Raw genomic sequence first — 20,367 nt, 5'->3', positions numbered from 1 at the left:
ACCTAATTATTCTTATCCTGCGCCACCTCCACCACCTCCTCCTCCTCCTCCACCACCACCACCTCCTCCACCTCCTCGCCTCCATCACCTCCATCCGCCCGCACCACCTCCTCGCATCATCCTCCACCTGCACCTCCGTCACTGCCACCGCCATGCCACCTCCGCCTGCCATCCATCACCTGCCGATCGCACCTCATCCTGATCGCCGCCATCTCGACATCTCCATCGCCGCCTGCATCATCCTCCTCCGCCGCCTCCATCTGCTATCTTCATCTCACCGCCGCCATTTCCATCATCATCCTCCTCCTACTAGCCGCACATATCTACCTCCACCTAGACCGCGACCACCGTCACCACCGCCACCACCACGACCTACACGTCCACCTGCTACATATTTGCCACCTTCAATATCAACACCTGGACCAACGTATTTGCCGCCATACAAGCAACAACATGGAGCTACTGCTGAATCATCGGCTGCATCAAATATAGGCATTTCCTCATTCCCTGCTGGTCATCCTTCAAGTTTTTCGCATGGTTCTTCTTCTTTTCCGGCAATCGGCGTGGTGAAGTTGAGCGAACCAGCCGGCGGCTCAAGCTTTGCAACTGCCTCAAGTTCAGCTAGTGCTAGTGCGTCTAGTGATGCATCTATTGTGCAGCAAAATTATCCAAGTCAATCCGTACCTTCCGTATCTATTCTAGCTACACCAATTCAAAGTCCCTTAGGTCCATCTGCAGGTTATCCTGCTTCTACATCAGGATATCCTTCGTTTACGCCTTCACCTCAGTCGCCTACAGCAGGTTATCGTTGATCAGCTAAGTTTTTCCGAAAATTATCCAATAGTTCTCATTTATCTACTAAATTCAATTGGATATCTGTTTTTATTTTATTTCTATTTAATTGTTCCTGTTTTGAAAACAATACTATATCAATGTCAGCAACAAAAATAATTAAATTTATTATTATTAAATTAAATTGTGTTTGAACCTAATAAACAATTTTAAACACAATTTAAATTAATAATAATCTTATTTTTTTTGCTATCACTGATGTTGTTGTTTACATAACATGGGAATAATTAAGCGTAGAAATAAAATATATTGCATTGATATGAAGCAAATTTTAGTTTCAATAATTAAAAAATGAAGGCCAAAAGAAAACCTTATGTAAAACAAAAATTAATTATATTCTAACATATTTTTACAATTGGCAACATTACGCAGTGATGATCGCGATAATTATATATAAGATAAATATATGTATAAGAATGCAAAATGTTGTTTTCTTGTTATAGCAAGTAAATTTCAATGGGTGATTTTTAAACAAACTTTCTCACATTTTAGTATTAAATGAATCAGAAATTTGCGTATGAATATGAGAATAGATATAAAAAAATATTACCAAATTCTTTAATTACATATATATTTTATATTCTCGAAAATTATTTGAAAATTATTTACACGAAACCAACAGTTTATACAAACCAACATTTTGTATGCAACAATCCAATAAATATATTTCATCAGATTTTCTTAAGATACTCCATCACAAACTTCTATATCTAACGAGCAGATGATTAATTATCTTAAATACATCCGCCGTTTTAAATATATCCTTGCGATCATATTTCACTAATGAGGAAAAATCTCATTGTAATAACCTACTGGAAACGATCACACGACATAATACTTCTTATTCGGTAAAAAACTACAAATTAATATGTGAAAGATTAAACTATGAGATGCGATACGTCGGCGGTATAGGCGGCTGGCGACAATCGGATATCGTCGGAGCGGGAGATTGGCCGTTGTCTCAGGTCGCTGTCACCTGGCCAGGCGCGACCTGGGCTACGTGAGCCTACGTTTGATCTAGCAACCGTATCGACCGCCAAGCTCACCGTCGCAGGATCGTTCAAGCCATTGCTTTGGATCCTTCGTTGACAGCTTGGGATTGATGCTCGCAGAGTTTTACGTTTCTGTTTATGACAGAATACAATGGTTTATTAGATTCAAATTATTAATTATTTTAATGTAAATTGTTTATTTTAATTTTTTTTAAAATTTAGAAAAAAAATTTTAAAAATTAAAAAAAGTAATTTTATCAAATTGATTACGCCAATTAAATTGACTATATTACCTCGATCATCCCTCGCCACTTGTCGGCAGCGTGTCTTGCTAGTTCCATCTTTCTCTGTTTACGTATTTGATGTTTTTTGTATACCATCTCGATTATAATTAGACCGACTCCACCACCTATACCAACGCCGACAACGATGAACACCCCAGCCATGTTTTCCAGACCGAGGGTGTTCGGCGTTTTCTCAAACTGCTCGCATTGTTGTACGTTACCGTGTAAAATCCAGAGATTATCGAGGCTCTCCATAAAACCACCTAAAAACAATATTATTGATGATTAGACGCATCAACGTTAAATACTTAATATATTAAATCAAACTCAGTATACAGTTTCTATGAGAGAGATTTAATATTATGCAATTTTACATTAATAATATTGGAAATTACATAACAAAGATTGTAATTATTACAGCAAAACAAATTTTGTCACGTGAAAGATAAATGATTGATTAGATAAAAAAAAAAAAAAACGAGAACGAAGTGGATAGCGAAACTCACTTTCGTGAAAATCTAAGATCGCCAATGTCACGGCATCCGCCCAAGGTGATCCTTTCTGCAAACCGATCCCGTAACCCGAACGGCCAAATAGTTCGCCAGCCGTTACCAGCTCGCAATCTTGAGCTGCTTCAAATTCCAATCGCGAGCTATCCCAGATGAAGGCCATTAATTTTCTGAAAAGGAATAAGCTGATCAGTTAATCGAAAAATATGCAGAAATATGTCAATAATATGTTTTTATTAATTAAAAATTATGCTTTTTGCAGATAATTATTTTTTAGGATATACATAAGAATTTATGGATTTCAATGTAAATGTTACGTGAAAGATCAATGATCCAAAGAACCAATACTCACCCGATTTTAATATCGCGAATCGCCTCTTCTGCAGTATCATAATTATTCGCCTCCATTGTGCGATACATATTAGACAATTCTACCTGGCGTCTGAAATACATATCCACGGCGGATCCCTTCACTGTCGCGCACGTCAAGTTCTCCATCGTATTTCTGAGCTTTATGAACACAAATGTCACAGGTATTTATATCGGATTACCCACTAATATGTTTCTTTCATATCCAATGCGTTTATTTTCTTAACAAACAATTAATTAATTATTCTCACTCGAGCGTCGTTGATGCCGGTGAGCTTAGTTTTGGGTCGTTCCAAGACAAGAAACGCAGCCAAATTGGCAGTGTACGATGCGACAATGATCATAGCGAATCCGGCCCATACCATTCCTAATACACGCGCGGAAAAACTGCGCGGAGTACCTGTAGATTTAATTGATCGAGAAATCAATTATTAAGATATTCCTCGATTCGAACTTTGAATTTGGAATCAATTCTTATTTCTAAGGTCGTTTTCTCCAAATGATATCTGATTAAATGAACAAAAAAAAAAGACAGGGAAATACGCGCTATCTTTACCTTCTCCTATACCACTGTTTAACAATACACCCCAGGCAAACCAGATAGCACTGGATAGATTGAGAGCGTCTTCTTCGGTGCCATCGGTGTTGGCTAGTTTGAATCTGCCGAAAGGTGAAAATCGATCGAGCAGATACAGAACCAGTGCTACTACATGTACTGACACCATCACCAGAATCCAAAGAGTGTTACTGAACGGTTGTAAGAAAGAAACCAGAGTAGACGATCTCGAAGGCTGAATCAATTAAAATCTCGTTTAATGCATATTTATTGCTGTATAAAATAATTTATATATGAAATCATTTAGTTAAAGAACAAAAGGATTAAAAATAGTTAACTTTAAAATATTATGCTGGAATACTACAGGTAACATATTTTTATATTATAAAACTTTCTATAAAATATATATCTATCACATAATTAAAAAAATAATTCTATAAAAACATTTTTATTTTTAATTTTTAAATAAAATGCTTGCTTTAGACTTTGTTTCTTCGTTTAAAATTGATGTAATTAATGTAATTCTCAAATTAATTCTAGATAGTACGTACCTTTTTTTCAAGAATAGTGATGCCCTGATATTTAAAAGGTTTGCTGAATTCGATAAACTCAGCACGTTCAGGGTTGATTGTCAACGGCGCGACGATCATGTCGGCCCGTTCGTTTACTAACTCACCGATAAGACCGGTCCATTCTTTTTTTCCTCCGACTTAGGTATATCGACAAAATACGAAAAATGCGAAATGAAAAAAAAAAGAATAATTCATATTATTAATCTTTCGACGCTTAAAAATAAAAATTTACAAACTAAATGGTAAGCTATGCTTTAGAATCTTTTGTGATGTTATCTTTCTTTAAAAGTTTAATAATACTTTTCTTATGTATATGTATTGCAATTCTAATTCAATTACTCACTTGAACTATTTTTAATCACGTAGCTGCCAAATTGTCCATCGGGCGACAGAGCCAAGCTGTATGTAAAATTGATCATTTTTGACAATTCCTTCAATAAATCCATACAATATCCTTTACAACAAAATCGCGTATCTGCAAATAAAAAAAATAAATGATTACATTTTCCAAAAAAATATCAAATTTTAGAAACGTGTTTCACTATCGATTTGGCGTTCCTTTTTTGGTTTTAGCGAAAATGTTAGGAATCGGAATAAAATTTGTTACAAAAACTTATCATCCTGTACTAAAAATAAATTTTTTTAAATTAAATAGATGCAGTTTGTTAATTTTTATTTTTTTATTTAAATAAATATATACTTTTATTTTATATTTTACTTTATATTAATTCAAATATTTGCTACTTGATTGAAATAACTAATTTCTTTGCAAGTATTTAAATTAATATATTTTTTTAAATAAAAAGAAAAATTTTTTATATTATAGTACATTTTTTTTAGTGTGTTAATTATAGGAACAACATACTTTCGTCCGTCGTGTTGAAATGAGGGCACGCAATTTCTTCGGCTGAGCACTTAACTTCTCCGTCGTCCAATTCGCGAACATAAACAAATGGCTTTTCCTCGATTGTCAGCACTTTGAGATGAGTGGGTATCATAAAACCCTCGGGTTTGTTCTTTACACGACCTGGCCATATGATGTTAGACTCGTTCACTCGCAACTTCATTTTGGTACCGTTCTATTCCCGGTATATAACAAAATAATAACAAATGTTATATTTGTGAAGTAATTTTGTTATTTAATGTACAAGTATAACATTTTTTGTTAAAAAAATATTTAATAAGGTATTTGTAGCCGGTATTTGTTATCGTATAAGTGTCTATAAAATTGATAAAATCGTTACTGAAATTATATTCACTCACAGCGGGATAAAAGTACTGGCCGACAGACACTTGCGTTTTATTGTTGGGACCGGCGTACTGGATGTTGACTATATCGTACTCAGCAAATATGCGGTCACCATTATCATCGAATGCCACTCGACCCGTCGCACCTTGCGGTCGTACCTGCTTACGAATGTACCTAATTGAGAAAGAAACGATAATAACGTAACAATAATCGCGTGCAATAATAGATTCAGCTATCGTTAAAGATTTATTAAAATTTTGTTGTTGTATTTATTAAAAATTAGATATAAAAAAGATGAGAGATCGTACTGGAAGAGGTTCTTGCCAGTTTCCCATATGGAACCGGAATCGCTGCAATCCTTCGGCGCCTCGGTGATCTTTTCCGTCTCATTCATCGCTCGTAACGCAGATACAAGTACATGTCTGTAATGAATAAAAAAACGAGATAAGTCCTCTATTAGCAACTTAAAAATTTATTTGAGATAAAACTCAATTAAAGATTCGTGAAGAAAATTCTTTATCTTTAATCGCTAATTTTCAAGAATTGCAATGTGCTTTAATATCCGAACAAGTTTAAAAAAAAATGATTCTCTAAATTAATAAATTTTAAATGTAACGCGATAGAAATACGGATACGTCGGAGATACTGACAGACTATCGGTGATGTGTAATTTCTCTTGAGTGGCGTTGATTAACTTTAATCCTAATAAGCCCTCTGGTGCGTTCGGTGCATCCAATGCCTGCTCGGTAACAATCCACACGTATCCGGCGCCGGTCATATTCAGGGCGGCAGCATCCTTGAAGATCACTTTCGCGTCCGTTTTCCTATATTTTAAGGCATTTAAAAATTCATTTAAATACTTTCACAATCTCCCCAAGTCTAGGTTGCAATCGAGATTGCGTCAAATTAAAAGATTGATAATTTAAACGTGGGAACAAGCCTTGTCGTTAAGGCCTTATTAGAAGATAAAATAATGTACTTTATATTATAAACTAATTCCTTTTTCTATTCTATTACAGTTTCTGAAGGAAAGATTGAAAATTATAATGAATACTTACGAAGCATACATGAGGCAAACTCTCGACTGTGCGCCCTTCATCTCTATCAATTGATCCATAAAGCTGTTCAATCCCGGTTCAAACTCGATAACCGATTCAACCTGAAATAGTGATCTAATAGCATAATACAATAGTATATATATATATATATATATATATATATATATATATATATAATTTTTTTTGTGCATTTGACGCAACATACGAGCACTTTGATTTCTACGTCGGCCTCCAAATTTTGTGACGTCGTCTGAAAACGTCCAAGAAGTGCGCGACCGTCCGTATCGGAGCTGTGGATGAAGATGATCTTCATGTAATTGAAATGCTTCAACAGTTCCACCCAGACATCCGCCTGATGCGAATATGGCGGTACAGTGCGTAAAAATGAGACGTGGATATTCTGCAAAGATGTTACAATTTTGCTTGTTGAATAACGCGATACTATTAAATAACGTGCAAGAAAAGGAAGAGTCTAATAATATTTAAATTTGTCAATTTTCAAAATTCTTAATTTTTTTGGAAACATTGTTTTGCACTCGAAAAGAAAAGCTTAAGTTGAGCTTAAAATATTGAATTCTATTTTTATTATTCATTTTGTGGTAAATAGCGAAATAAATAAAAAAAAGAATTTAATTTTAGTTTAAAATATTATAAGTTATTGGCTTTTATTGATTTCGAAATTTATTTTCGCAATAAATCACACACCGCTTTCGAAAATATTCTATATATTAATTTATATCGTATTTTATTCGATTGTGTTAAATATTGCACATTATTTTGCTTATCCTGCATACTTTGTCGGAGAAGGCAGAGTCTCTGGATGATATACCAATTACGGGTATATGATAAAAGCCGCTGGTATACGAAACCGCAGCCGGTGACAAATCGCCAATAAGCGGATGCGACACCACTACCGCGTACACCTGTTCAGCTATCAGCGATTTGCAAACGCTCAATGCGGTTCTGATCGGGTTGGAATCCATCTCGATTACTGTGTGCTTATATGTAACCCCTTTATTGACATATTGGAAATCGAAATTGAGATGCTGAAACATACGTAAAGATATATGTATATACATATATATACGCTACAATATATACAGATGTATAGATGTACAGATATACAGATTGTATAGATTAATAGATGTTGAATGTATTAAATATAATATAAGAATTGCATATTATATAATATTAAAAATTTTTTTTAAATAAATTTAATAATAAAATTGATATAAAAATATATATCTTTACATTATTTAATACATTTTCGTAAATTGAATTCAAATATTATTTATATTATTAAATATATGATTAGAAATATATCTGATATACTTATTATGTATACATATTTATATGTGACAATTTGTTTATTAACTTTTGACTATTTGTCTAGGAATATCTTTATCAATCATAATTTGTCTCTTACGTCGACCGTTTTCCCGAAGTGCGCTTTACTCTCGTTGTTGGAGAGGACACCGCCGATCTTGAAAAAACTTGGATTGTGGTAGTTCATCGTCCTGGCAATGACGAAGCCTAAACGCGGAGCATTGTGTAAAATGATAAAGATGAGCGATAGCACAGTCCTCACGTGCAATCTCCTCATTGTGCTATTACCTGCAGTAAACAAACGCACGAGGTAAGTCAACGAGTTATTAATTTTTCGATTAGTTTTTGAAATTTATTACGTGCGTGATATGTTCTTTTTCCAGAGTTTGACATTTAACGCTTAAAAATAATTAAAATTAATTATTTTGAAATAATAATTAATATTAAATTAATTTGTTGAAATAAAAGTATCGTATAGTTTTTAACAATTGATTAATAACAATCTTTTTTAATATATTTTTAGTTCAATTAAAAAAAAATATATATAAATATAACTTCGGTCAGATTATAACATAACACAAGTCTAAGTCATTAAATAATTATGTCAGCTTTTTTTTAAATAAATGTGTAAATAAAACTCATTCAATTATAAATAAAATGATCCTTTACTGAATTTTATTTATTGCTAAAGATTAACTGAATTATCGAGTTTGTACTTTCTCTGCGATAAACAGCCTCCGCCCCTTTTTCAAAAAAAAAGAAGCTTTTTACATTTCTGTAACGTCAACAAAACACTATTTAAATTCCACTATGTTTGCGTATATTGTCTTCATTTTTTATACATTATATCCAAATGGACGTTTATTTATATATCCTTTAATATAGTTTATCATATTATCATATAATTTATTCTTTTGTACATTTTGTACGAATACATATTTGAAAACAATAATTTTTATATTTTATTATTAAAATTTCACTAATTTTAATTACAATTTATGCATTTTAGGATGAAACAGCTCTTACCTTATATTTCTCGATAATTTATTATATACGCCCTATCTTGGTCTTCTCATCTGATTCTTTGGAGCGAGACGGATGTCCAAGGATTTAATCGGGATCTATTGTTTGTCACATATCAAAACCGATCCGCACCCAAGGAAAGTGCACTTTGGAACAGTCCAAGTACTAATGCCGTGCCTCGAGATAAAGCGCGAGCGCGACCGAGGGATGTGGATGTGGTCGCAGATTTGTCATCGATCCAGTCGGATGCTGCGCACAGAAGTCACCCCCATGAGGGGATTCGATTATTGAGAAATCACCAAATTCAAATGGGGCTGATCGAGGTAAAGTAATATGTTTTGATATTTATAATCAATATTGATATTTTCATTGCCGTTGTACTGTACGCTCTATAGATTTTCTATTTATTATATATGCAAGATTTATTTTACAAGTAATTTTGATCCGTTATTTTGAAAGATATAAATTAATGAGATAATTTGATTTTTTTTAATTAAATTATCAAATAATATTAAACTGAACAGCACTAAACTAAATAATAATATATTAAAGGCATATTAATAGCTTTTTTTACTTTTTCGATGATTGAATTACATTCGGTTGCGGCAATTCGTGAAATTGTCATCCCTCTGTATTTCCTCTATAATTGCTGTTTGATAATTATGACAATCGAGGGCAGACGGTGCACGCTAGGTAATGTAACGATGAGCGAAGGTCGACATCAAGGAGACAATCAAATTGAACCGCAATGCGAATAAGCTCCTTAATAAGATTTCTAAAATTTCCGAGTTATTGGTACTCTCACTTATATTGAAAGAAATATCAAGTTCATTTAAATGACGAGAATAATGATTCGGCAAAACACTTGTTGCATTAATCACATGATTTGTTCTTTGCATTATGAGATCGCATCAATAAACTATAATTAAAAAAAAATATATAATATATTATATATAATATTAAATATATATATATTAAATATATATATATTAAATATATATATATATATATATATATATATATATATATATATAAATATATATATATATTAAGCATATTTATACACATCATATAAAATTATTATATAATAAATATTTTCCAATAATAAATCATTATATATTTTCTTAAAAAGTTATGATAATTTTTTTATAAAAGTATTCTTCTTTTGCAAAAATTATTGATATAATATTTTTTTAGAACAATCTCAAGATTTGTCCAATTAACAATGTTTCATATATAAAGTATTTGAAACATAGTGATTTATAATATATCCTGTCATAATAAAGTTTTACTACCTAGATATAGAAACATGAATATAATATCAATTTTTTTTTTAAGCAGTTCTTATTTTCTTAATGCAACCAAAACAGTTGTGTATAAGACTTTATATTTAAGCATAGTGACTCATCATTCTTTTCTTTATTAGAATAATAATAATATATTTTTTTTACAAATATAATTATATCGAGCATAGGTGAAGAAAAGGGACGGGGAAAACGCAGTCTTGTTCATTTAAGCAATTTATGTTTTCGATGCAATCAAGTTTCATCAAATTGCCAACATTTCGGTTGCTAACGTCCTATATGTTCAAAACGTATATAACTTGACTCGTAATTTTCTCTCTTATTGTAAAACTCAGTATTTTTCCATATGCATGTTTGTGTTGGTCGAGAAAACAATGGATTTTTTTGTGTTTATACATATATATAGTGAGCGGTTTTTTCTTTGTTAGTGAGTTCGCACGTGAGTCATGGATGATTTCCGCGAAGATTGTCTTTGAGCATCAGCACAACCGACGTGTATCGATCCTACTGTAAATTTCCAGTTAATGGCAACCCTCCACCACACAGACTGCGCATGCACCCTCGAACTCGCCGTGTGTTCATCAAGAACCTTTAGTCTACTCTACAAGGTCGGGAGAAGTGTTTTAATAATTATACAAGAGGATCCTAATTGCATCGTCTTTTTCATCTATTCCTGTTCATTCAGCTTATTCTCAAAAGTCAAAAACAAAAAGCATCAAAGCCCCACTGAGGGGTTCGAAGATTACAGCCGAAGAAAAAAGAAAAAAACGAAAGGTTGCGTACGTCATTGTAACGGTATCACTATATCACAGGTATCGTTGTACCAGGTAGAGAGAAATACGTTCTCCATTCAGTGGAGAAGAAGGTGAATCTGGTGTGAAGGGTGACCGACGAGAGAGCTCGAGGAACCATCGGACGACTAGAAGAGATCAAAGTACAAATAAACCACGCGCGACCAACCAAGTAATATAATCCAATGTATTACGGTCCCCCCGGTTCCGCAGAGGAAGCCGCCGAGGAAACATGTCGCTACCACGGGAATGGAGCTTTCAGGACTCGTGTCGGGCATCGAGACTGCTCGAGGACGTCGACCTCGACGTCGTCGCAATGGCAGCGTCGTCCCAGGAGATGGTCGTCACAGGCAGCAGCGCGATCATCGACGAAAATATGAATAATCAACCGGCGACGCAGCTGGGCTCGCTGCTTTCTATCCACTCGGCCCCGGTGTTCGATCTGAGCGGCAGCGTCGCCGTTGGAGCACCCTCGCCGATTCAACCAGGATCCTTGGCGGTTCAGGTGACGGCGACGTCAACCCCAATCGTGCCCCCGCATTTGCAGAGCCCCGAAGGCACCCTTCTCGAGGACGAGGACACTGACAACCTGCTGACGATATCCAGCCTCACTGCCCGGCCGCTCATCGCTAAATCGAGAGAGCTCAGGTTAATATCTGGAATTAATATTCAGAATATTATGAGATCAAATATTGGGAAAACGAGAGGCGCTGATTAAAGAATTAATTAAAGATTCAATAATCTCGAAAGTACATACTTTCAAAATTTTAATTTTAACAGACACTGACCCATCTCCTTTAAGTCAATGCAATATTTTTTCGTCCCAAATATGAAATTTAGATGCACAAATGTTTTCTAGTTTGTATCAGAATTTTACTGAATAATTTTTTCACAGTTTCTTTTAATCTCCAAATATATTGGAGTCTTCCAAAGAGATGTATATCGTTCACAAAAAATCGTATAGCTAAATAAAAAAAAGTAGAAACAGTTGATGTGCATTATGTACATTTCGCAAATAGTTCCATAAATTCGCAAATAATTATTCATTTCGAACGTCGGTTTAGATCCGTCAAATGTATAGCCCCAAAAGGCAAAAAATCCCGGCAAAAGAATGAGACTAGGAAACCCCGGAATACCACATATGTCCCTCTGGACGGTGGTTACGGTTGGGTGGTGGTGTTCGGAGCCTTCTTCGTGCAGTTTTGGGTGACGGGACTGGTCAAATCCTACGGTGTGCTCTATGTCGAAGTCATGGAGACATTCAAGGATTCGTCCGCTTCGGTTGCGTCCTGGATACCGGCGATTCTGACGTGCCTATGTCTAGCGCTCGGTAAGTTCATCTTCGTCGTAAAAAGATTTCGTTCTGTTTTTGTCATCTTTTTTTAATCAAAATCGGCTTGAAATTACCGGTGCTTGAAGTCTGATTGTCAATTGATTGCGTTTGTTTGTACATTTTTGCAATTTATTAGATCATTGAATAAGAAAAATTTTTTTTATGAAATTTTTGCTCAATGGAGTGCATAATTTCCATTTTTCAAAAATATAGGCAGGCTTCAATCTTTTCAAAACTGAAGTGTCTATCTACTCTTTTTAATATACATATATATACTGTTTTATACACTGAATCAATATTTCAATTGCAGCTCCAATAACGAGTATGCTCTGTCAGAAGTACAGTTGTCGAACGGTGGTTTTTGTGGGAGGACTTTTCTGCGCTCTAGGACTTATAACTAGTTACTTTGCCACGCGATTGATACATCTCTTTTTTACATTCGGAGTGCTGACAGGTTTGCTAAACTTCAATTATGTCTTCTCATTCATCGATCAGACCACACTTCATCTTACGTTATCGAGGAAAAAAAATTTTATAGGTATCGGCGGCGGCTTGTCTACGACGCCGGGTATAATCCTGGTGTCGCAGTACTTCGATAAGCATCGCGCACTGGCAAACGGGATCTGCGTGTCCGGCACTGCCGCGGGTAGCTTCATGTTCCCGCTTCTGATCGAGCTCCTGGTCAAGGATTTCGGTTTCCATGGCACGATATTGCTACTGGGCGGTTGCATGCTGCATGTGTGCGTCAGCGCGACATTATACCGGCCACTGGATGAAAATTACGCACCTGAGGAACACATCTTGGTAGAGAAGATCGAGAAAGAAGTAAAAGAACAGGTAATTCTCAATAAATTTAAAATTTTCTCAACTATATTTTCTCAATATTATGCAATTTATCATTGATATTAATAATTAATATTATTTATCTTTTTTTTTAATTTATATATATATATATATATATATATATATATATATATATATATATATACATATATATATATATTATTAAGATTTATTAATATTCTTGTGCTACTCCTTTTTAAATATATCCCCGTATCTACTGTATCGTTATACAACATTAGAATATCTTTGTTCAATGTATATTAATAATTTATATAAATATTCTTAATCTTTTTTTTGTGTAAACAATTGTACACTTAAATATAAAAAAAATATTATATAACCAACTTGAAAGTTGAAATTTCGACTAATGTAAGAAATGACGAATCATAATTTATCTCTCCGATCTCTCTAGGATCAGGACAAGTCAACGCAACAGAAATTGGAGCTGTTATTCGCCAATGATCCAACTGCCCGTCACAATATGTTGAATGAACTGTTTCACCAGAACAGCAATATAGTGGCGGTCGAATTAACCGATAGCGATGAGGAAAAGGACGTGATGGGTGAAGGTCTTCCTATGAAGTCCATATCCAAGATTCGCAGTTCCAGCATTCTGCACAGCGTGGAAGATCTGTCGACGGACTCGACGTGCGTGTACAAGGCCGCGAGATCGTCGCTGAGATCGCTGAGATCATCTGTGACGGCGATGGGTCCGACAGAACAGCAACAGCCGCCATCGTCACCGCCAAGCAGGATGCCATCCTTGACACCAACGGCAGCATCGACGGAATCTAAGATTACGTTCATGCAGAGAGTCACGCGCTATATCGATTTGTCACTGCTGAAGAATCCACAGTTCATCATGATGTGTATCTCCGTCAGTTTAATGTCCACTGGCAGCCCGTATATGTTGTACTATCTGCCGGCGTACGTTCACGCCGCCGGTTACACCAAATCGGAGGCTGGTTATCTGGTGGCCATCTCCGCTGCTCTCGACTTGTGCGGTAGACTCGGCCTTGGCTGGCTGTCGGATCTCAAGCTGTTCGATCGACGGAAAGGATATATCGGAAGGTGAGCGGTTTTATTTACGCATGACACGTGCTTTTGTCTCCGTGAAATCTAATCCAAGCGTGAAAAATTATTATGGAGTATATCGTATCAAAGTATAAAAAAAAACATATAAGAAACTTCATGTCCTATAGAAAACTCTCATATTTTGATCATTTTGTTAAAAATCACATCGACTATATTTACGATATTTACGATCGAATCATTTCTTTTTATTTCATTCGCTGTTTCGAAATTCACCATCCATTTTAGAGGAAATATTTTAGAATCCTGGAGATATTTTATTCTCTCTTCAGTCTGGATATTAAACAAATAGATAATTAATTATCTCGAAGCAATACTTTTATAAAAATTTTTTCATGCCTGGAAGAGCTTGGAGCAAATTCGGATTAAAGCATAATTATTTATACTGGCATCCCTTCTTTTATCATTGAGCAGTGTAGTGGGTGCCGGCGTGGCAGTCCTCGCGATCCCGATGGCTCACTCCTTTTATGTATTGGCGTGTTCTGTCGGCATGTATGGATTGTGCCTAGGCTGTTGGTTTCTCCTAGTTCCCGTCCTGCTCGCCGATCAATATGGCACCGACAAAATATCGTCTAGCTATGGTCTGGTGAGGATGTTCCAGAGCTTCGGTGCGATTTCCATTCCACCACTCGCAGGTATTTTTCAGCTGTAGAACTATGGATATATTAATGTTATTTCCCAAAAGCAGTTATCTGTCCTCTTCTTTAAATTGGACTAAAATATTCTTTTAATTCATATTCATTAAGTATTCACAATTTTAATTTATTAATTATTCTAAAAATCTATAGCTGTATGACAAATAATGAACAAAATATTTCTCGTGCGCTCTCAGAGAAAACAGCAAAAATATTGAGTATTTGTCATACTATATATTATGTTAATTACGTGCACATAATTATGTCAAAGGTGCAAAGATAAAAATATAAAAGCTGCACGCGCGCATACAATATACATCAGATTACCAGGGATGCTTCTTAGCTTAATGATTTTTTCAATTACCTTGAGATAATTGGCTATGAAAATTATTGTCTACATCTTTTTTCGAAATGTTGAAATTTTTATCGATTTTTTTTTATATTATTTTTTTCTCTTAATAAAATTTTCTCTTGACCGATACAATATTGTATCGATATATTTATTATGATTAAGATAGATCAAATACTGCAGTCATATTATTATATCAATTTGAAATCGATATTTCATTATTGTTAAAGAAAATGTTACATGTTAAAAAAATTTCATTTGAATTACGAGCGATTGAAAATGGTAACATTTTCAGAAATTAAATTTCAAAAAGATGTAACAAAATCTTGTATTCCTTATTTTATTACAAATAAAACATTAAATTAAAATTTAAAGGAAATTATAATTCTCCTATAATATTGAATTTTTAACGCAAAAAAAATAAAGAATTAAAGAATTTACTCTGAAATGGATTCCATATATTATATAATACTCTATTTATATTTAAATCAGCATATTAATTCGTCTTTATGAGATTTTCTTTTAGATAATAACATTGTTCCAGGTTACTTGCGTGACGTAACCGGAAGTTATACCGTGTGTTTTCTGTGCATGGGTACATGTATGGTTATAGGAGGTTTACCTCTGCTTTTGGTTTTCAATGAGAACCAGACAGATCCAACAACAGCAACAAAGCTGCCCGTAAACACCGAGAATAACAATCGTCAAGGGGACACTACCGTAAAAGAATAAATTATTTTGAAAATGTGATCGTTGATAATGTGAAGTGATCTATAATGTGTAATAGGAAAATAAATAAATCATAACAGTTGTCACAAAAAAAACAAGCGTTTAACAATTACAAGCGTTTGTTGAGCTTTCCCAAGTATCAATAAACTCTTACTCAATCGATTTTTCTCCTGCACTGACAGAATACTATCGTAAAATGTGCATTAGTTAGATAAATTTAATTTAAATAAGTTAAATATAGATTTAAAATTTAAAAAATACGTTCACACTATCCATGCATCTCAAAATATTTTTCGAATCCTTTTTGCATTCCTCTCAACATTGTAAGTATTTCCCATCCGCAATCCTTTCTGTTAAAACCAAATAAGATTTACTTAATGAATAGTAAACATGTTAAATATAAATTGTTTTAAAATAAATTTTTTTTACTTTGTTTATCTTTATTATTTACATCATATATACAAATTTTTTATTACCACAATTCAGCTCTTTAATATAAATATATACGAAATTCATATTTTGGAGAGTTTTATACAATATTTAAAACATTGACAAATATAAAATATTTTTTTTTACAGATAACTCTAAATATTTATATAAATAAAATACACATGTCATGACTTTTACGTATTTTTAATCTTCAAATAGATAAGTATAACGATCGCTATAAATAGATCGAAAGATTTTGTTTGTTAAACTATAAAGTCTGTATTTGTATTCCACATTTAGAGTTATATTGGAGACTTTTATATGGCAGTTAGTTATATTTGTAGATAAATCTGTATAGAGATTGAAATCGATGTATTTCGGTAAATTTCCGATGCTGTAGGAACTCGCATTACACCGCTTACCTTCATTTTATTTGTGCCTTACTACTGCACATAGTAAAGCAATCATGTCGAAGTGATGTTGTTCAATTTGTCAAGGAGATACACATGTATCTATATCTATTTTTAATTTCACATGGGCTTCCAAGCTACCACTCTCATCTTATTGTTCAGTTCTTGCAATATGAGAGAACAAGTGAGTTGTTTCTCTGGAGATAATCCATTGATTCCATCCATTTCATCATCATCATCACCTATCCCACTATTACTGCCACTTTTGCCCTTTCCCTTTCCTTTCCGTTTCTTTTTTTTGTTCAACTGGCGACAATCGATATCACTTGTAGTATCTGTGGTTTGTCTGATCTAAAAGAATAATTTACTAGTGAAAATATAAAATAAAGAAATATGATATTTTGTACTCAACAATATTAAGAGAGAATGTAATCTAATTATATAATCATATAAACCTATGCAATTGAATGTTAATATAAAAAGCAATATCCTATTTTCAAAAAATATTCTATAATATAATTCTGATTATTACCTTAGTATTTTTTTTCATCTGTTTGTCATATTCCAAAGCATCATAATAATTTGGTTTCTCACGTTTAATGCGATTAGTTCTCCTTGTCTTCATCACTCCACCGTCAGGACTGGGTGGACTTTTGATAGAATTGCGTCGTGCATTGAAAAAGGAATGTCCACAAGGACAAGCTTTGCAGGCAACAGGTACCTTATAATATATATTATAAGAAAGCGATCAAATTTATCAGCAATGATATTTTTTTACAATAAACAATACAATATGCATTAATTTTTTAAAAAGAAAAAAAAATATATAACGCATATATATATCAATAATAAATACAATATTCCATACTTGTTAAATTATATAATTTTTCAAATAATGTTTATTAATAAAAAATAATATTAGAAATAAAATTCTTTATATAATCGATATATATATATATATATATATATATATATATATATATATATATATATATATTATAAATATATACATCATTTGATAATTTTTCTTTCCTTTTGCATATTAAATTAACAGATAAAATCAATGAATACCCAACATGCATTCACATATATAGAATGCATTTAGAAACAAAAAAATATACAAAGAAAAAATTATATTCTTCTTATTTTGATTTTACATATATTTTTAATATTAAATTTGCCTATCAAAAATTTATTTAAAACAGAAAAGACATTTGATAAGCGTGTAGCAAAAGTAGAAGCTAATTATATTCATGGCGGAGATTGAGAATATTACAAAACATAAATAATATATAACTTATTTACATATAATATATTGTATTTAATAAATAAATATAAATATATACAACGAAGATAATTTAAAAATACCTGCTGTTCGCACTTGGGGCATCCTTTGCTAATCGTTTTAGTTTTGGCCATATTTCGAGCTGGATTCTATTCTGTTCTATTGCACCTAGACAAAGAGATTATACTTTTCTTTTCGATTCAGAAATATAAATATATCACAATTGTAACAAAGAAATGAGCGATTGTGGCTCCTTCAATACAGCGCCACCAACTATACGCGCAGTATCACCATTGAACTAAAATGGTAATACGCTAAAATTCCAAAAATATATTTGGATCATGTTTATATTTCCCTCATATACATTCAATTTCACTTAGGCAGACATTTTTGACCTTGTAAAATAAAAAACTATCAAAAATTGAGTATTTGTTGTAATCGAGAAAGAACATCTTTTTTTATTTTTAAATAAAAAATTTTCTTATCAAGCTAAAAGTCAAAATTTAAATAGATGGATGTTTTAGTATTATGGGTAATTGGTTTTCACAGAAAAGTCATTCAAACGTACAAGATTTTTGTTTTTACATCTTTATTTATTTAAATAAAAAGTGTTAAAAGAAAAATCCCAATATTTTCCCTCCAAGATGTTTTCTCCTGGCTTCCTCATGATCCATGATTCCTCCACTAGTAGTTAATACAACATATCTAAAATGTAAATACATCATGTATATTATGTAGGGTAATATAAGCTATTCAATTGTTTACTTTTAATTCTTAAATTTAAATAGATTTGTAATTAAATTTTATCTTTACAATTTTTTTTTACTTATTATTTATTATTTTGCATTATAATATATAATTATATCAATAATTTGTTATAAGTAACCAAGAACACAATACAGAATTGCATATAAAATAAATATCATATATCATTATTAAAGTTTCTTGATTATTATTTATAGGCAAGCACTTACCCAAACTGTCGAGAAGGCAAAAGATTGTTGGTCCATTTCTCGATGTCATTGATTGGTACATCAAATCTTGGGGAGATAACTCCACATTTGTTTAATCTTCCGGTAAGATTCACTACAACTTTTCCACTGCGATGATCATCGACAATCTCAAATTCTCCTATATATCCTGTATACAATAGATATTTGTTTGTAAAGTGGTTCTAAATCTTTTCCTTCTTCACATATGTGTGAAAAAAATTATATATTTTTAAAGACATAATTATAAAAATGTGTAAACTTATATATTACAAATATATATAAAAAATGAAATGTATATTTATAATTGATATAAATAATTTTTTCATATACTAGATTTACTCACCGTGCTTCATCATGACAGTCAAAAATTTGACGATCACTTTGGAGCAGGGCCTCAACAATACTTGCCGCTTTCCTCGCTTCTCGGCATTGTTGATGGACTTGAGAGCATCACTGAGAACGTTCATACGTACCATGGCTGAAAATCAAACATATTTGCATTGTACAGTAATGTAAGTTATATCACTATAATAATTTTATAAATCATATAATATCATAGTTTCTTTTCTCGTAGAGTTTAATTCATAAATTTATTTTATTGCACGTCAGTTAATAGGAAAATATGATTTTGTTGCGTAAACTAAAACTATTGTATTTCTTTAATTTATCTACGATAAAATCTAACCTAATCTTTGTGAATAGTACAAATAAGAAATTGTAAACTAATTGTTGCACAGGTCGCACAAAAAAAAAATAACAAAATAAAGTGGTAATTTGGCAGTAAATATTGTGCTCTTGTGTCTACGCGATACAAATTTTTCGGATTCAAACGAAGAGAGCAATTGCATGAGCGATGATCGCCACCGGTTCACTTTGTATTTCAATATTTCGCCAACACTTCCTCGCGATCGCGAAATTCGATCACCAAGATACGCGGATAGATTTAATGCACTATTCGATGCATCGATGCAAATCCGATGGTTTTTATTACGAAGGATTACCTGCGATTTGTAATTTGTTTATCACAGTACCATATACACGCCCGTTTTTATCCGAAACGTGAAGAGAAAGAAACAGCGAGGCTAGAGTTGCTGACCAGCTGGTGACAGAGACAAACGCTAGAACTTTTTTCACGCATGCGCATATGCCTAATTGGAATCACAGTTGGATGTCACTGCATCGGGCAAAAAATTAATTTATTCGATTTTTAAATATTATTTAATTAAAAAATCAAATAATAATATAAATAATTAATTATAATATTATTATAATTATGGAAGATTTAAACAGCCTCCAACATTCGATCTACAATATTCGATATCCAATAGGAAGCTTTGTTTCCTATAGTTTCCTAGTGACGAAAATGTCGTCGCCTAGAGTCTCTA

At 32.9% G+C, this 20,367-nt stretch overlaps 5 protein-coding genes across 8 annotated transcripts; 2 read left to right on the top strand and 3 right to left on the bottom strand.

The window, feature by feature from the left end:
• Window positions 1–152: 152 nt before the first annotated feature.
• On the top strand, window positions 153–812 carry LOC126851641 (uncharacterized). Its single transcript, XM_050595792.1, has one exon. It carries the CDS (start codon window positions 153–155, stop codon window positions 810–812), a length of 660 nt encoding a protein of 219 aa, XP_050451749.1.
• A 457-nt stretch (window positions 813–1,269) lies between these two features.
• LOC126851532 (glutamate [NMDA] receptor subunit 1) lies at window positions 1,270–9,478 on the bottom strand. Its single transcript, XM_050595607.1, has 18 exons — window positions 9,365–9,478; window positions 8,794–9,039; window positions 7,868–8,055; window positions 7,236–7,487; window positions 6,647–6,841; window positions 6,442–6,542; window positions 6,034–6,207; window positions 5,692–5,805; window positions 5,398–5,557; window positions 5,000–5,213; window positions 4,478–4,609; window positions 4,114–4,271; window positions 3,563–3,797; window positions 3,258–3,406; window positions 2,990–3,147; window positions 2,635–2,807; window positions 2,138–2,391; window positions 1,270–1,976 (listed from the first exon to the last, which is right to left on the bottom strand). Exons 3-18 carry the CDS (start codon window positions 8,042–8,044, stop codon window positions 1,731–1,733), a joined length of 2,892 nt encoding a protein of 963 aa, XP_050451564.1. The 5' UTR covers window positions 8,045–8,055; window positions 8,794–9,039; window positions 9,365–9,478; the 3' UTR covers window positions 1,270–1,730.
• A 744-nt stretch (window positions 9,479–10,222) lies between these two features.
• Window positions 10,223–15,869, top strand: LOC126851537 (monocarboxylate transporter 13). 2 transcript variants are annotated; one of them, XM_050595621.1, is made up of 7 exons: window positions 10,228–11,533; window positions 11,950–12,215; window positions 12,529–12,672; window positions 12,757–13,055; window positions 13,474–14,132; window positions 14,568–14,788; window positions 15,682–15,869. In XM_050595621.1, exons 1-7 carry the CDS (start codon window positions 11,118–11,120, stop codon window positions 15,867–15,869), a joined length of 2,193 nt encoding a protein of 730 aa, XP_050451578.1. In that variant the 5' UTR covers window positions 10,228–11,117. The 2 variants fall into 2 exon arrangements, with proteins under 2 accessions (XP_050451577.1, XP_050451578.1); XM_050595620.1 differs by having other exon boundaries at window positions 10,223–11,533; window positions 12,529–13,055.
• Window positions 15,870–16,096: 227 nt separating this feature from the next.
• LOC126851587 (UPF0547 protein C16orf87-like) lies at window positions 16,097–18,231 on the bottom strand. 3 transcript variants are annotated; one of them, XR_007687713.1, is made up of 4 exons: window positions 18,074–18,231; window positions 17,238–17,426; window positions 16,718–17,056; window positions 16,097–16,216 (listed from the first exon to the last, which is right to left on the bottom strand). XR_007687713.1 is itself a non-coding variant. In XM_050595702.1 (3 exons), exons 1-3 carry the CDS (start codon window positions 18,122–18,124, stop codon window positions 16,826–16,828), a joined length of 471 nt encoding a protein of 156 aa, XP_050451659.1. In that variant the 5' UTR covers window positions 18,125–18,231; the 3' UTR covers window positions 16,298–16,825. The 3 variants fall into 3 exon arrangements, 1 of the variants encoding a protein (XP_050451659.1); XR_007687712.1 differs by lacking the exon at window positions 16,097–16,216 and adding an exon at window positions 16,298–16,645; XM_050595702.1 differs by lacking the exon at window positions 16,097–16,216 and having other exon boundaries at window positions 16,298–17,056.
• Window positions 18,232–18,562: 331 nt separating this feature from the next.
• On the bottom strand, window positions 18,563–20,134 carry LOC126851589 (40S ribosomal protein S15Aa). Its single transcript, XM_050595707.1, has 4 exons — window positions 19,984–20,134; window positions 19,326–19,460; window positions 18,965–19,130; window positions 18,563–18,695 (listed from the first exon to the last, which is right to left on the bottom strand). Exons 2-4 carry the CDS (start codon window positions 19,456–19,458, stop codon window positions 18,602–18,604), a joined length of 393 nt encoding a protein of 130 aa, XP_050451664.1. The 5' UTR covers window positions 19,459–19,460; window positions 19,984–20,134; the 3' UTR covers window positions 18,563–18,601.
• Between the last annotated feature and the right edge of the window lie 233 nt (window positions 20,135–20,367).

Source organism: Cataglyphis hispanica, chromosome 8 (genome assembly GCF_021464435.1).
Source record: "Cataglyphis hispanica isolate Lineage 1 chromosome 8, ULB_Chis1_1.0, whole genome shotgun sequence".
Lineage (NCBI taxonomy): Eukaryota > Metazoa > Arthropoda > Insecta > Hymenoptera > Formicidae > Cataglyphis > Cataglyphis hispanica.
The sequence above is the reverse complement of the archived record's forward strand: the minus strand, read 5'-3'. Positions and strand labels throughout refer to the sequence as shown.